The sequence below is a fragment of the Microtus oregoni genome, unplaced genomic scaffold (assembly GCF_018167655.1).
Source record: "Microtus oregoni isolate MIOR12 unplaced genomic scaffold, Mior012 000005F_ref0000423, whole genome shotgun sequence".
NCBI classification, from domain to species: Eukaryota; Metazoa; Chordata; class Mammalia; order Rodentia; family Cricetidae; genus Microtus; species Microtus oregoni.
In genome coordinates, this window is record NW_024543064.1 from 65,798,828 (window position 1) to 65,814,953 (window position 16,126).

General features: G+C 38.7%; 1 protein-coding gene across 12 annotated transcripts in view; it reads left to right on the forward strand.

Annotated features, from left to right (window-relative positions):
• Positions 1-16,126, forward strand: part of Mpdz (multiple PDZ domain crumbs cell polarity complex component) — a 155,553-nt gene that overhangs the window by 112,933 nt on the left and 26,494 nt on the right. For 6 of the 12 annotated variants that reach the window (XM_041651581.1, XM_041651580.1, XM_041651586.1 and 3 more), the window contains 6 exons: positions 2,685-2,783; positions 3,470-3,541; positions 5,753-5,915; positions 7,563-7,759; positions 8,811-8,902; positions 9,150-9,240. In XM_041651581.1, the coding sequence (XP_041507515.1) occupies positions 2,685-2,783; positions 3,470-3,541; positions 5,753-5,915; positions 7,563-7,759; positions 8,811-8,902; positions 9,150-9,240 (714 nt within the window). The remainder of the gene's footprint in view (positions 1-2,684; positions 2,784-3,469; positions 3,542-5,752; positions 5,916-7,562; positions 7,760-8,810; positions 8,903-9,149; positions 9,241-16,126) is intronic. The other 6 variants (XM_041651590.1, XM_041651585.1, XM_041651584.1 and 3 more) reach the window with 2 other exon arrangements.

A 16,126-nucleotide genomic window follows, 5' to 3' on the forward strand; every position in this document is an offset into this window, starting at 1 on the left:
AGATATTAATGTTGGGCTGGTGGAAGCAAGGCAGCGGGCTCCCTGTGAGAGAGCCTTGTGAGTGAGATGAGCCTTCTGAGTTCCCGAATACCGAACCCAGGCTCATAGTACTGGTCCATCTCCTTGTTGTCAAGACAGGTGTGGCTCTGGTTTGGGGTTCACTGTGTGCAGTGGATGGAGTGCTTCTTAATATAAGCAGTTCTCTTCACATCTGCAGTTTTTAACCATTCAGTTGTTTATTGTTAGGTAATAATTATCCATTCAGATAGAAAATCTGCCAAATGATAGGGCTGCCTACTGCTGCATTCTTTGCAAATGCTATTCAGTTTGTTTAAATAACTACAAGTCTTCATACATTTGTTAACGTTTGTTGTGTTAAACATAGACACAGCGTGGTAATATTGTAAATGGCTGTTTAAGTTGAGTTACAGCCGTTTCTGTGTGGGAGGGTTTATTCCCTTTTTTGTTTTATTTTAATTTCTAACTCATATCATTTAGGATAATATTATAAACTGCTGAATAGTGATTCTTAATATTACTTTGAACACTTAAACTACAAACATTTCTTTCAATGCCAATCACATCTTCTAATGAGCTGGAAAGATATTGTCTCATACACCTGGAAAATATTCCTATTTTTTTTTATTTGAGGCATAATGACACCTAATTTTATAGCAATTATTCCAGGATAAATCTTGCTTAGAAATGACATGTTTAGTCAAGTTAGACACATTTTGCTTTGGGAAACTAGAATTAATTTTGCATTTAAAATGAGATATTCTTTGTTAGTGGTGATTTACTTCCAAATGGAAGTAATCAGGCCTCTGGTTAGCTGAAGGAAAAGCACCACAAATGCTCTTACCGAAGCGTCCCGTGTGACGAAGTTTGCTTTGTGAGCAGAAGATGAAGCTTCTGGAAAATCTTACACGGGAGAGGCAGTCTTTCTGTCTGTCTGTACTTTGACTATTCAGGGATGAGAACTTCCAGCCTGTCCCATATAACCCGGTCAGTGTGGCAACCGAAGTGGGGCGGTGCCCATTCTGACTGCTGCGTGGGCCCTTCATGGGGCCAGGGGATGTTTTATTGTCCTCTCAATTACAGTGTTTCTTCCTTCCATTCCTAAGGACATCCAGATCATCCTTGTTTTTTTTTTAAACAGACTGTCCCTTCTGTAACTATTTCCCTATTGATAGAAGGGACCCATTCCCTGTACTTTGCTCCTCCTCTGACCTTGTATTATGCTGACAGTGCCAAACTGAAATCTTGTGATATTTGAAAGGGAATGCAACGAGAGGCCTTTCAGAATTCCATCTCTTACTATCATGGCTCTGATTTTGTTGTCCCACTCAGTTACAAAGGACACAGAGGTGCTGGATCTGCCGTGCCTGGTGACCAGAAATAATCTCCCCACACTAGCAGGCCTCCAGTGGTTTCCACTGCCCAGTCATTTCTTCCTTCTTACTAAGTGGTCATGTTTCTTGGCACTTGTAATCCCCTCTTGAGTAAAGCAGGAGTTGACATTTTAAACTGAAAAGGAGGGAGGAAGTTGAGAGGAACAGAAATGTCATTGTACCCATATCTTTTCCTGCCTTTCCTCTTGGGAAAAACATTGCAGGAAGCACAGATTGAAAGGGTAATGTGGCAGAAGCGTTGATGGGGGCACTGGCGGACAGTGTCTCTAGCATGCTCGCCCGTGCATGGTAGAATCATGTGGCCAGTCCCTCCACTCCACGCCCGGCAACGGGGCTTTTGCAGAGAGAACTGACGCGAACATTGAATTGGAGCCAGCATGGATTTTAAATGTCTGCAATTTTCTTTGAAAGATACAGTCAATAGAAGGAAAAGATAGCGAGTGTGAAAGGAAGAATTTATTGTGCTAAGGAAATTACTTTTTTTCTTTTTAAATATGAACACGCTAAATTCTATTTGGCTGACTTCCTGCCTTCAATACGTATATTCAGCTTTAACAGTCCTGGCGAGGGGATTACTACAGGCAAGTCACAAAATCTAGGAGAAACACTCTAAACACAGTCTTTAACTATTATCCAAAGCTGTAAAATCTTCAGTAATGTAGGAGATGTTTTAAGAATTTTTTTTCCTTTTTTAAATATGAATCTTTGTCAAACGCCATAAAATGTAGAACACATTATATAGTGGTTCATTTTTATTTTTCACCTTTTAAAGTTTAAAGGTGTAGTTGTTCTAAATCAGCATCTCCTGGCTCAGAGCACAGTTTTCTTAATGGGGAACAATGTAAAGAAATGAAGGTTACTAACGAGCTGGCAGGTAAGTGCTTACTGTGTGTACTAAACGATGATAGAAAAGTAAATGGAAACCATGTTCCAGCTTCTTAGCAGGAGTGTTGATACTCACTCAGGGCCCAGAAGTTAGTGTGGAACAGGGGCAGAGCACTCGCATTCGCTCCGCAGAGGTAAAACCTTCAGAGGAAATGGAAGAAATTTGACAATCAGGTTTCTTTTATGAAGAGACTAGACTCGGGTGTAGACTTGGGCCATTAGGAGCAAACCGTTAGTAACTATTTAAGAAGAGCACGCTGTGACTACTCAGGAAGACGTTGGTTTCTCATAGGCAGCTCTCTAAACCAGGAATGACTTTGATCTTTGAGGTTGGGTTGTTTTAAATTCATTTCTTGTGCCTTCAGTGCATCTTCTGTTTCCTTTTAGAAATCCCCTTTGCCTCCCTTGCCGCACAGCCTTTACCCTAAGTACAGCTTCAGCAGCACTAACCCATTTGCTGACTCTCTCCAGCTCTCCACTGACAAGGTTGGATAACGTCCATTGTCTTGTCGTTGCCTTTGCAAATGTTTTGTTGTTGCTACTGTGCCTGTATTCTAGTTCAGTATTTACTACACTTAGTCAGAAAGACAGAAACCACTGTGTATTCTGAGTGAGCATCCAGGTCCTTTTGAAGCACTTTGTCCTTCCAGAGAATATTATTTTTTTTAACTTGAAATTTAAAAAGGGAGTCTAGTGTTTTTTTCTGCATTATACTGTGATTTAATATTTTAATGTTTAAATTTTTGTTGCTATTTGTATAAACTACTTTTTATATATACTTTCCTTAAAACCTTGCATTGTCTTAAAACATCTTCAGACTTGTATAAGATGATCTTAAAAGGTCTGCAAATAATTGTGTGTCTCTGCGCACATGAAAACGCCCTTGAATATTCATAAAGTAAGTCTATGTGAATGCCAGATCAAGAAGTGTAAACGTTTGCAAGTTTGTCAGTCATACTTTGGGTAGTCTCATATTCTCATGAAATCACAAAAGCAATTTTGAAACAAAAATTTATAAAATAGCTTTTATAGAATAATTCGGTAATAGAAAAGGAGAAAGCTATCAAAATTTTCTTTTAGAAACCACTATGAATATTCGTTGGATTTTCATGTTACTGTATCATGGGTAAGAGAAGATGCCATACCTGAAAGGGTGTTTTCTATGACCCTAGGAGCTACCACAGTCACGTACTGTCCTCTCCTATTGGTCCCCAACAGACCCTTTTGCTCCCTCGCCATTTAAGGTTTGTCTCCATGGGACGTTTTTAAAGTGCATGTGTTTTTGTGTGACATGCATGTTCATTTTCCTTGACGTGTGCACACGAACTTTGGGTGTTTGCCGTTGCATTTGTATTTTTGCCACTATGTGACCTTTGTAAAATATAGTTTTTTGTTAACAGGTTTCAAGAAGTGTCTGTAGCAAGTCATTATTTTGTCAATAACAAACATTATTTTGATATAGGTATATAGAAGACTTAATTGCTCTTCTAGGAAGAAGGCAACTATTCCTTCTATGATTGGTCCATTAGACTGGGGTACAATTTTGGTGTGTAGGCACAGTATGAAAGTGTTGTGCCTGTAATCCTGAAGATATTTTGAGATTAGCAGATTTTTTCTTCACTATGAAGTAAAATAAGAAAAAAGATAGAAAGAACTATAGAATATACATCCATCAATATGAATCAACTCATGTTTTAATGATACAAAGAAGTAATTCTCTTTTTAACCAGAAAGCTTCATGAGTAGATAGCTTGTCTTCTCTAGTGTGATGTCTGAACTTTGACTGGATCAAGTGAAGTTTCTGGTACACTTGTCCATATTTATTTGTACATCATTTGAGACATTTACAGCACAGCATTCTGGAAGACAGCAGAGATTTCATCGGAATGTAACTCTTTATTTGTTTGGCCAATGATGTATAAACTGAACATTGTTAGTACAGCAAATTCTGTGCCTAAAAATCAGTTGCCCCTGAATCTGTCAGCCAGCCCTATGCATTCTGGTTAACTATAAAAGATCACATTTAGTATGTGAAGTGCTAGTGTTGATATATTTCAGCTAATCGTTCCCGATTTCTCATGTCCCTGATCTTGAGACACAGATACTGTCTTACTGTGAAAACTGAAGAAGGCAGCTAAGTCTTTTTTTGTTTTTTGTTGTTTTTTGTTTTTAACTAAAAGCAGTGTTGTAAGAACTAAGCAGAAAAATGGCTAGCGAGGTGGCTTAGCAGCTGAGGGTGCTTGCCCTCAAGACCAATTGGCCTGATTTCAGTTTGTGGAAATCACATGGTTGGAAAACCAGCTCCAGCAAGTTATTCTCTATACTCCACAGTTACCCTGAGGCATGTGCACTCCCCACTTACCCACATGATCCAGCTAAATAAATAAATGTGGCAGAAAAAAAAGCTAGAAAGAAAGAAGCCCAGCACTGATTTTAAACAAGGTTTTCTTTTCATTGATCTTAGTTCTTCTTTCTTCTGCAAATTAAACAAATTTGAGAACTTAAGAGTTTAGAGGCCTTTCAAATTCTAACCTGCTGCCACATAAACATGTAAGAATTTGATTCCCACGTGGTTCTAAGTGACAGCAGGCATGTTACATCTGGTTTTGTATGAAGGATCCCGTGTGATCTACTGTGGCAATACAGTAAACCCAAACCCAGCAGATCTGAGTGTGTGCTCTTCGTTAACAAGAAGACTATCCTGAGAGAACAGCCTGCTTGTGTAGTGCTATTTCTTGGATTCAAGTACCAACAAAGGATTGTTCATGTGGGGCTGGAGCTGTAGTTCAGTAGAATATTTGCCTAGTATATGCAGGATCCTGGGTCCAGTTCCCAAAGCCACACACAAAAAAGCAGTCTTTTGTATAGTCTTACTGACAAGTTTTGATGCTGTTATTATTACATTTATTTATTTTGTGGATAGGGGTATGTGGGAATGCACATGGAAGAGCCACATCATGGATATGGAGGTCATAAGTCAGCTCATGGCAATCAGTTCTTTCCTTTTACTGTGTGAGCTCAAGGATTGAACTCGGGCTTTGATCAGTGCCCAAGGGCCTTTACTCACTACACCATCTCAGTGGCTCTTACAAGTTTTCAGAGATATCTTCTTTGTTAATTTGCTTTCTATTGATTTATTTATTTCTTGTCAAAGTTCAATGACCCATAAGATTTTACACATCCTTACTCGCCCCCAACAGGTAAATTTGAACAATTTTCTGTCTTAGGTCATTTAAGTCTTCGAATCGAATTGTTCATTGTTTGTATTAGCAAATAACAATTTAATGAATTGTGTTCTGATACCTGAATCCTGTCTAACCTTTCTTACATGCACAAGTAAGCTTTCTCTCCTTTGGAGAACATTTTAGAGCTGGCCTTGAATTATATTCTTACTTGTTTTTCTTTACGTTTCTGTGAGATTGCACATACCAACTGAATTCTTCTTGTTCCCACAGGCAGCCAACCAGTCAGAATCAGAGTCAGAGAAGCCTTCATTGTGTGATGTCCCTCCTTCCTCCCCTTCAGTATTCCCAGACATGGGTAGTGATCATGCGCAGTCATCTGCACTCACAGTCTCAGAAGATGTAGACAAAGAGGATGAGTTTGGTTACAGCTGGAGTAAGTTGTCTCTTTGTGATGCTCTTAATTATATGAAGTTTTAAAATAGCTTTTGTTTGGTTTTGTATGAACAAATATTCCAGCTTTGGTGATACATACTGCAGTCGTATGTAGGGAAACTACTGTTTATTTACCTTGAATACAACATGCATTCCTGAGGCATGATATCATATTCCTCCTTCACATTAAATGCGCATTTCTCATAAAGCTTTCTTGCTTCTCAGATGAGAATTACAGCTGTCAAGAGGATCTCTCGGAACCCAGTACTAGATTGACTCTGTTGAACAGCCACTGCCCTTCACAGGCCTTAGATTCCTCCATCTGATTGTCATTAGCATTATGCCCTGAGCTTCTGGTGTTTGGAGTACTAGAATGGTGACAATATAAATATTAAGATCAACTCTTTGAGCATCTGAGAAGTGGTCTCAAGTTTTGAATGCAGGGCTCTCTGGCTATTAATACTACATTAGGTAGTATTGAGAAATGCTGACATAGTGCCCATGTAAACAAATGAGCCACAAGTCATGAATGTGTCATCAAGTTAAAAAGTTTCATTTTAAAAATTGTTTTCTATTTATTTGTTTGATTGAATGCATGTGTATGTACCACATATAAGCCTGAAGCCCTGGGTAATTTTAGGAGGGTCCCAGGTTCTCAGGAACTGGAGTTACAGGTAGATGGGAACACTCTAAGGGTGCCAAAAACTGAACATGGGTTCTAAAAAGTCTTCAGTGCATAGAACATGAAAGTTACTCTGGTTAATTGTGAAAGGGTTCCAGAGATGTTTATTTAACTGCTGTGGGAAAGTATCAACATAAGTACAAGTCGTTAGCCCTGTAGTATTTTTCTAAGAGATGACTGATCAAATATGATCACTTAGTCAAAGTTACCCAATCTTATAGGTGGTTGTGTGTTTCTGAAATCAGGTTGCTACGAAACATAATGGCTTAAAATAAGAACTTATGATTATTCATGTGAGATGTTTGACTTGCTCATCAGGGCCAGGTTCCTAAGATGACATGGGCAACAGGGCTAGGCAAATCAGGTGACACTGGCATGGGTTTTTGGTATACAAACTATTGAGCAAGATAGCTGGTATCGAGTAGTCAGGGCAGATTACTTAAAACTGAGACAGGCATATTGACTTGTCCTGGCCTGATGGCTCTGTACACCAGGGAAGCCCCCTCCCTTCCTTCTGAGTAGTTGCCCACAATGATGTGACACACGGTACCGATTTTCCTCTGTTGGAGAAGCTTCCACAGCCCAGTAAACAAAAGTATTCTAGGTACTTTAGCCCTGTTCTCCTCCCCAAGTGATCAGTTGGTTTTTCTGGTTTAATCATAGTCTTCTGAGAGTTTATAAATTTGAATCACTTCTCTTGGACCCAGTGCCAGCATGGAGAACTGGTTAATATGCCCCCAAGGTGAACTGGTTAGTCTGTTATGTTATACATACCCTCAGTGCAATGAAGTCTCTCAGATTGGTTATTCTGAGAAAACAAACCTGATGTCCAAGCAGCGCATCTAATTTTTAAATGCCAGAAATCATTTTGAAGCAAATAATGTCTTGTAAGATAAATCAAAATAAGTTTTATAGTAAAGCATTTGGCTGTGAATTAACTGTAAATGCATTTATTGTTATGTGTAGAAAATATCCAAGAGCGTTATGGAACTCTAACAGGCCAGCTCCACATGATTGAGCTGGAGAAAGGTCATAGCGGTTTGGGTCTAAGTCTTGCTGGGAACAAAGACCGAACCAGAATGAGTGTGTTTATAGTGGGGATTGATCCCACGGGAGCAGCAGGAAGAGATGGCCGACTTCAGATTGCTGATGAGCTTCTAGAGGTAGGTGCTGGTAGACAGTTTCAAATTTGCTCTTGGCAACATCAGTTTCCAGAAAGTCACCCAGACATTGTGCAGTGACTAACAAAACCATCTATTGCCCAATAAAACTGCTGCAGTGCAGCAAATTTGGCTCCACACCAAATCTCTCCAACACAGTTTGTGTCCCATTAACTCAAATTAAAGGTCATGACTGTGCAGTACCAGAAACAGTTTTTGCCCCAAGATAGCAATAAAAATCACACTTCAAAAACATTTTTGTGTGTGTGCCTTATTTTTACTACGAGAGTTTTTGAAATGCCAAATGACCAAGCATTCCACAGTAATGATGTTCACCCATTGGACCTTCTGGATGTTGAATCCCTAATGAAATAAGTATTGGGGGCGAGGTGCAATGAGGTCAGTCACGGCTAATGCATGCAGTAACTATGCCTGCCAGACAAAATAGCTCTACAGACCGCACTTTATAGTGTTCAGACTTGGCTTTTTCCTTGCATCCTGACGCAGGATCAGCATGACTTTACACTGCTTTGGTGCTCTTCCATGTGTCTGTATACCTCTGCTGTCTAGACTAGCTCTGGTCGCGGTGGCTCAAGGACTGGACACCTGGGCTGGCAGATTCCTTTCTGTAGAGTGCTGTGCTGCTTTCAGTCTGCTGCTGTGCCCTGAGCCCCCTTGGCAGAAATTTAAATACCCTTCTCCCAGGACATGCTTCTTCAGACCTAGTGATAGATGTTGCAGTGAGCTTACCCAGTTGGTCTTTGAAGGCAACAGAGCCCTTGTCTGTCAGGAAATTGTCTTCTCTCCCTATTTGGTCAACATGGTGTTTTCACAAACTGCCCAGAGCTATCAGAGTTCATGTATGTCACCTTAATGACAGCTTTGTATGTGAGAGCCTGTATATTCATCATCCAAATTTTTGTTTGTGTTCTGGATAGGAAAAATGGATATAATACGATAAAGAGAGCAATTTCCTTTTTAATAGCTAGACAAGAGATAAAAACTAAAGAAATGAAGAACTTTAGGTTAAACTAATGATACTTATTCCTCATAGATCAATGGCCAAATATTGTATGGCAGAAGTCATCAGAATGCTTCATCGATCATTAAATGTGCTCCATCTAAAGTAAAAATAATTTTTATCAGGTGAGCATCTTCTCTGTTTTCTTTACAAAATGCTTGGTTAGCATTTCACCTCTGAATTATCTTCAGTGAAAAGAAAACATACATATATACACATGCATGCATACATAAACACACTCTGTGTATATAATATAATTTCGGTTTTAGAGAGACTTTGTTCCCAATAATCTTTAATCTTTATGACTCTTCAAGATAGAGGATGGAATAATATCATGATATAATGGACTGATAAATTCTTGCATTCTTTTAGAAATGAGGATGCAGTGAACCAGATGGCTGTATGTCCTGGAAATACAGCAGACCCTCTGCCTTCTGTCTCAGAAAGTCCTCAAAATAAGGAGGTATCTGTAATTTTTTTCTAAGAAGATTTGATTGATACACCTCATTAATTTGGCTAACTGTTATAAAACATATGGGGTTTCAAAGATAAGGTATAATCTTTTTTTCTTTGATGTAAGATGTCCTACTATATATGTGCTGCTTTTATTGGTTAATGAATAAAGAAGCTGCTTGGGCCTATGTCAGGGTAGAACAGAACTAGGTGGGAAAACTGAACTGAATGCTGGGAGAGGAAGTAGGTGGAGTCAATGGGACGCCATGTAGCCCCTGGAGGAGACAGACACTGAACTTTGCCCAGTAAGCCACGAGCTCATGGCCATATACAGATGAAAAGAAATGGGCTAATTTAAGATATAAGAGCTAGCTAGCAGTATGCTTAAACTAGTATCCACTTAGTAGTTGAGTACATACCATGCTCATCTTTCTGTGTCTGAGTTACCTCACTCTGATGATTTTTTTTTAGTTCCATCCATTTGCATGCAAATTTCAAGATGTCATTGTTTTTACTGCTGAGTAGTACTCCATTGTGTAAATGTACCACATTTGTTTATCCATTCTTCTGTTGAGTGGCATCTAGGTTGTTTCCAGGTTCTAGCTGTTACAAATAATACTTCTATGAACATAGTTGAACAAATATCCTTGTAATATGATTGAGCATCCTTTGAGTATATGTCCAAGAGTGGCAATGCTGAGTCCTGAGATCGGGTGATTCCCAATTTTCTGAGAAAGCACCATACTGATATCCAGAGTGGCTGTACAAGTTTGCATTCCCACCAGCAATGAAGGAATGCTCCCCTTACTCTACATTCTCACCAGCATAAACTGTCTTTGGTGTTTTTTGATCTTAGCCGTACTGACAGGTATAACATGGTATCTCAGAGTCATTTTGATTTACATTTCCCTGATGGCTAAGGAAAGAAACTGCCTTAAGTGTCTTTTGGCCATTTGAGATTCTTCTGTTGAGAATTTTCTATTTAGATCTGTACCCCATTTTTTTTAAATTGAATTATTTGGTATTTTGATGTCTAATTTCTTGAGTTCTTTTTATATTTTGGAGATCAGTCCTTTGTCTAATGTAGAGTTGGTAAAGATCTTTTCCCATCAATAGGCTGCCTTTTGTCTTATTGACTGTGTCCTTTGCTTTAAAGAAGCTTCTTAGTTTCCAGAGGTCCCTTTTATTTATTGGTGTTCTCAGTGTCTGTGCTATTGGTGTTATATTTAGGAAGTGGTTTCCTGTGCTCATCCATTGAAGGCTACTTCCCACTTTCTCTTCTATCAGATTAATTGTGGTCAAACATATATTGAGGTCTTTAATCCATTTAGATTTGAGTTTTGTACATGGGGATAGATATGGATCTATTTTCATTCTTTTACATGTTGACATTCAGTTATGCCAGCACCATTTGTTGAAGATGCTTTCTTTTTACCATTGCATAATTTTAGCTTCTTTTTCAAATATCAGGTGTTCATAGGCATTAATAATCGGGTCTTTTATTTGATTCTACTGGTCAACCTGTCTGTTTTGATGCCAATACTAGGCTGTTTTCATTACCGTAGCTCTGTAATAAAGTTTGTGTCAAGGATGGTGATGCCTCCGGAAGTCCCTTTATTATACAGTGTTGTTTTGGCTATTCTCAGTTTTTTGCTTTTCCATATGAAGCTGAGTATTGTTTTTCCAAGGTATTTTAAGAATTGTGTTGGGATTTTGATGGGGATTACATTGAATCTATATATATATTGCTTTTGGTAGAATTGCATTTTTATTATGTTGATTCTATCTATCCAAGAGCATGGGAGGTCTTTTTTTCTGGTATCTTCTTCAATTTTTTTTTTCAAAGACTTAAAGTTCTTGTTGAACAGGCCTTTCACTTCTTTGGTTAGTGTTACCCCAAGATATTTTATGGTATTTATGGCTATTGTGAATGGTGCTGTTTCTCTGATTTCTTTCTCAGCTTATCATTTGTATATGGGAGGGCTACTGATTTTTTTGAGTTCATCTTGTATCCTACCACATTACTGAAGGTATTTATCAGCTGTAGGAGTCCTCTAGTATATTTTTGGGGAATCACTTATATATACTATAATATCATCTGCAAATAGTGAAAGTTTGACTTCTTTTCCAATTTGTATCTCCGTGATCTCAATTTGTTGTGTTATTGCTATAGTTAGAACTTCAAGAATTATGTTGAGTAAATATGAATCTTGTTCTTGACTTTAGTGAAGTCGCTTTGAGTTCCTTTCCATTTAATTTGATTTTAGCTGTCAGCTTGCTGTATATTGATTTTATTATGTTTAAATATGTTCCTTGTATCCCTGATCTCTCCAAAACCTTCTTCATGAAGGGGTGTTGGATTTTGTTGAATGCTTTTTCAGCATCTGATGGGATGATCATATGGTTTTTTTTTTTTCGGTTTATTTATATGGTGGATTACATTGATAGATTTTTGTATGTTGAACCATCTCTGCATATCTGAGATGAAGCTGACTTGATCATGGTGGATGATTTTTTTCATGTGTTCTTTGATTTGGGTTTCCAGTATACTATTGAATATTTTTGCATCAATGTTCATGAGGGAGATTGGTTTGTAATTTTTTTTCTGGGTTGAGTTTTTCTGTGATTTCAGTATCAGGGTAACTGTAGCCTCATAAAAATGGTTTTGGAATATTCCTTCTGTTTCTATTATATGGAACAATTTGAGGAGTATATTTATTAGCTCTTTTTTGAAGTTCTGATAGAATTCTGTACTGACTGAAACCATCCAGCCCTGGGCTTTTTTTGGTTAGGAAGCCTTTGATGATGCTTCTGTTTCCTTGCAGGTTATAGGTCTATTGAAATTGCTCCCCTGGTTTTGATTTAGCTTTGGTATGTGATACCTACCAAAAAAATTGTCAATTTCTTTTACATTTTCTAATTTTGTGGAGTACAGGTTTTTGTATTATAACCTAATGAGTCTCTGGATTTCCTCCTTTTCTATTGTTATATCCCACTTTTCATTTCTAATTTTCTTAATTCGGATTTTCTCTCTCTGGCTTTTGATTAGTTTGGGAAAGGGTTTGTCTATCTTGTTGATTTTCTCAAACAACTAGCTCTTTGTTTCACTGATTCTTTGTATTGTTTTCTTTTTTGTATTTTATTGGTTTTGATCCTCAATTTGTTTTCCTGTTGTCTGCTACTCCAGGGTGCGTCTGCTTCTTTTTGTTCTAGAGCTCTCAGGTGTGCTGTTACGTCACTAGTGTCAGCTTTCTCCACTTTCTTTCTGTGGGCACTTATTGCTGTGAACTTTCCTTTTAGCACTGCTTTCATGGTGTCCCATAGGTTCGGGTCAATTGTGCCTTCATTTTGGTTGATTTCTAGGATGTCTTTAATTTCATTATTTCTTCCTTGACCTGGGGTGGTTCAATTGAGCACTATTCAATTTCCATGTGTTTGTAGGCTTTCTACAATTAGTGTTGTTGAATTCTAATGTTATACCATGACGATCCGATAAGATACGGGAGGGTATACCGGTTTTTTTTTTTTTTTTGGTTTTTCGAGACAGGGTTTCTCTGTGGTTTTGGAGCCTATCCTGGAACTAGCTCTTGTAGACCAGGCTGGTCTCGAACTCACAGAGATCCGCCTGCCTCTGCCTCCCGAGTGCTGGGATTAAAGGCGTGCACCACCACTGCCTGGCTCACCATTTTTTTTTAGTATCTTTTGAGGTTTGCTTTGTTACTGAGTATGTGATCAGTTTTAGAGAAGGTTCCATGAGGTGCTAAGAAGAAGGTATATTCTTTTGTTTTGGGGTGAAATGTTCTATAGATGTCTGTTAATTCCATTTGTGTCATGCTATATATTAGTTTCTTATTTCTCTGTTAAGTTTCTGCCTGGTTGACCTGTCCATTGGGGAAAGTGGGTGTTGAAGTCTCCTACTATTAGTGTGTGGGGTTTGATGTGCAATTTAAGCTTTAATATGTTTCTTTTGCATATGTGGATGCTCTAGTATTTGAGGCATAGATGTTCAGGATTGAGACTTCATTTTGATGGATTTTTCCTGTTATGAGTATGAAGGGTCTTTTCCATCTCTTTTGATTGATTTTAGTTTGAAGTTTATTGAAGTGGGATTCCCCTCTATATGCTGTGAATACCATTGGTTAATAAAGAAGCTACTTTAGGCCTGTTGATAGGGTAGAACTTAGGAAGGTAGGGAAAACTAAACTGAATGCTAGGAGGAAGGAAGCAGAGTCAGGGAGAAGCCATGGAACCTCTGCCAGAGTCAGACCTGCTGAAACCTTGCTGGTAGGCCATGACCTTCACGTGATACACAGAGTGCTAGAAATGGGTTAAATCAAGATATAAGAGTTAGCAAGTAAGAAGCTAGAGCGAAATGGGCCAACCAGTGATTTAATTAATACAGTTTCTGTGTGATTATTTCAGGAGTCTAAGCAACTGGGAACCAACAAGAGGCCTCCTTTACTACAGTTTATTTTGTTAGATATTAAGATAGCTACACCTGCTTGTTTCTTAGGTCCATTTGATTGGAAAATCTTTTCTGAGCCCTTAATCTGAGGTAATGTCCGCCTTTGAGGTTGAGGTGTTTTCTTGTATACAGCACAAGGATGGATCCTGCTTCTGTATTCATTCTCTTAGCCCGTCTTTTTATAGGTGAATTGAGTCCATTGATATTAAAAGATATTAATGACCAGTGATTGTTAATTTCTGTTATTTTTCAGTGGTAGTGATTGTATGTTTCCCTTCCTTGAGGTTTTCTGGTGGGAGGTTATCTGTTTCCTGTGTTTTTGTGGGTGCAGTTAGCTTCCTTTGGTTTAAGTTTTCCTTCTAGTACTTTCTGGAGGACTGGATTTGTGGGTAAGTATTGTTGAAATCTGGTTTTATCATGGAATATCTTGTTTTCTCCATCGATGGTGATGGTAAGCTTTGCTGGTTATAGAAGCCTGGGCTCACATCCATGGTCTTTTAGTGTCTGAAGCACATCTGTCCAGGATTTTCTGATTTTCCTGGTTTCCATTGAGAAGTCAAGTGTAATTCTGATAAATCTACCTTTATATGTCACTTGGCCTTTTTCCTTTGTAGCTCTTAATAATCTTTCTTCTGTATGTTTTTCAGTTTGATTTTATATGGCGAGGGGACTTTTTTGGTCCAGTCTATTTGGTGTTCTGTTAGCTTCTTGTACCTTCGTAGGCTTATCCTTAAGTTTGGGAAAGTTTTCTTCTATGATTTTACTGAATATATTTTCTGTGCCTTTGATCTGGAGTTATTCTCCTTCTTCTTAGGTTTTGGTCTTTTCATGGTGTCTCATATTTCCTGGATATTTTGTGTAAAGAATTTGTTGGATTTAACATTTTCTTTGACCGATGAGTATATTTCCTCTATAGTATCGTCAACAAATAAGATTCGCTCTTCTAGATCTTGTATTGTGTTGGTTATACTTGCAGATTTGTAGTTCCTATTTGTTTACCTAGATTTTCCATATCCAGAATTACCTAGGTTTACCTTTTCTTTTTGCCTCTATTTAAGTTTTCAAGTCTGAACTTTTGGACTGTTTGGTTCACTGTTTGATTGCTTTTCTTGGTTATCCTGGGTTTCCTTAAGAGATTTATTGATTTCTTCCAATATTTTTTGTCTTTTCCTCAATTTCTTTTTTTATTATTTATTATGTATACAATATTCTGTCTGCTTGTATGCCTGGAGGCCAGAAGAGGTCACCAGACCTCATTACAGATGGTTGTGAGCCACCATGTAGTTGCTGGGAATTGAACTCAGGACCTTTGGAAGAGCAGGCAATGCTCTTAACTGCTGAGCCATCTCTCTAGCCCCATCCTCAATTTCTTTAAGGGAATTTTTTATTTTCTCTTTAAAGGTCTCCATCATTCTCAATGTTACATTTAAAATTATTTTCTTCTGCTTCTTCTGGGTTAGGATGATCAAGTCTTCCTATTGTATGACCACTGGGTTCTGATGTACTGTGTTGCTTTTCAGGTTGTTGAATGAATTCTTGCATTGGTGCCTACCCATCTCTTCCCTCAATTGGTGCAGGCAGTTTCTTTGCCTCTTGGGCCAATCTTTTCCATTGTTCTCTGTGTCTTTGAGGGCTTTTCTTGATCTACTCTGTACTGTTGTTGTGTGTCTAACCGCTGTGTAACCGCTGAGGTCTTTCTTGGTCCACTCCCTTCTTCCTCTCTGTGCAGTCACAGCCTGTGCTTCAGAGTTCTTCTGAGGTGATGGGGGATTGGAGGGTTTGGGGGTGGAGCAGGGCTTGTATTTTACAGCGTCCAGTAGATGGGTTGAGGGTGTTGGAGCCGCCTACCTGCAGCTTATCTGACAGGCTGAGGCAGATATGGGAGGGGCCTGGGGTTTTGCTACAATACTGAGGTCATAGAGCGTAGTGTGCCCCACTGTATAGGTGATCACTCACTTTTTGGTCCTCTCTAAAGGTATGACCTTAATGTTCAAGTTGCTACCACCAAATAGCACAGCACTTTTTGCAGAGGCCACCTGAAGAGCCTGCATGTGCAGTAATAAGTTTGGTGTGATCTGCACTAGAGAGAGACTTTATGGGGAAGTTACATGTGAAGATTATGGTGGGGCATTAGGGGACAAAAGCACTGTGGGTAGAATACATAGGCTAAGGAAAAGCACATGCTCCAGCGACTACCTGAACCTGAAACTGCAAATATTGTTAATGAATGGCATGGGGAAAAGTAATGTGGAGTGGTGAGAAAGGGACACTGAGAAAGGAGACATGCTCAGATCATGAGAACCACTGTGAAGCCCATCCATTTCAGCTTCCATCATTATGAAAATTCTGTTTTAAATGTGTGTGTGGAGGGAGGGTCTACTGCTGACGGAGAAAGGAACTGTGATACAGGAAGGAACCCAGTTTAACACAA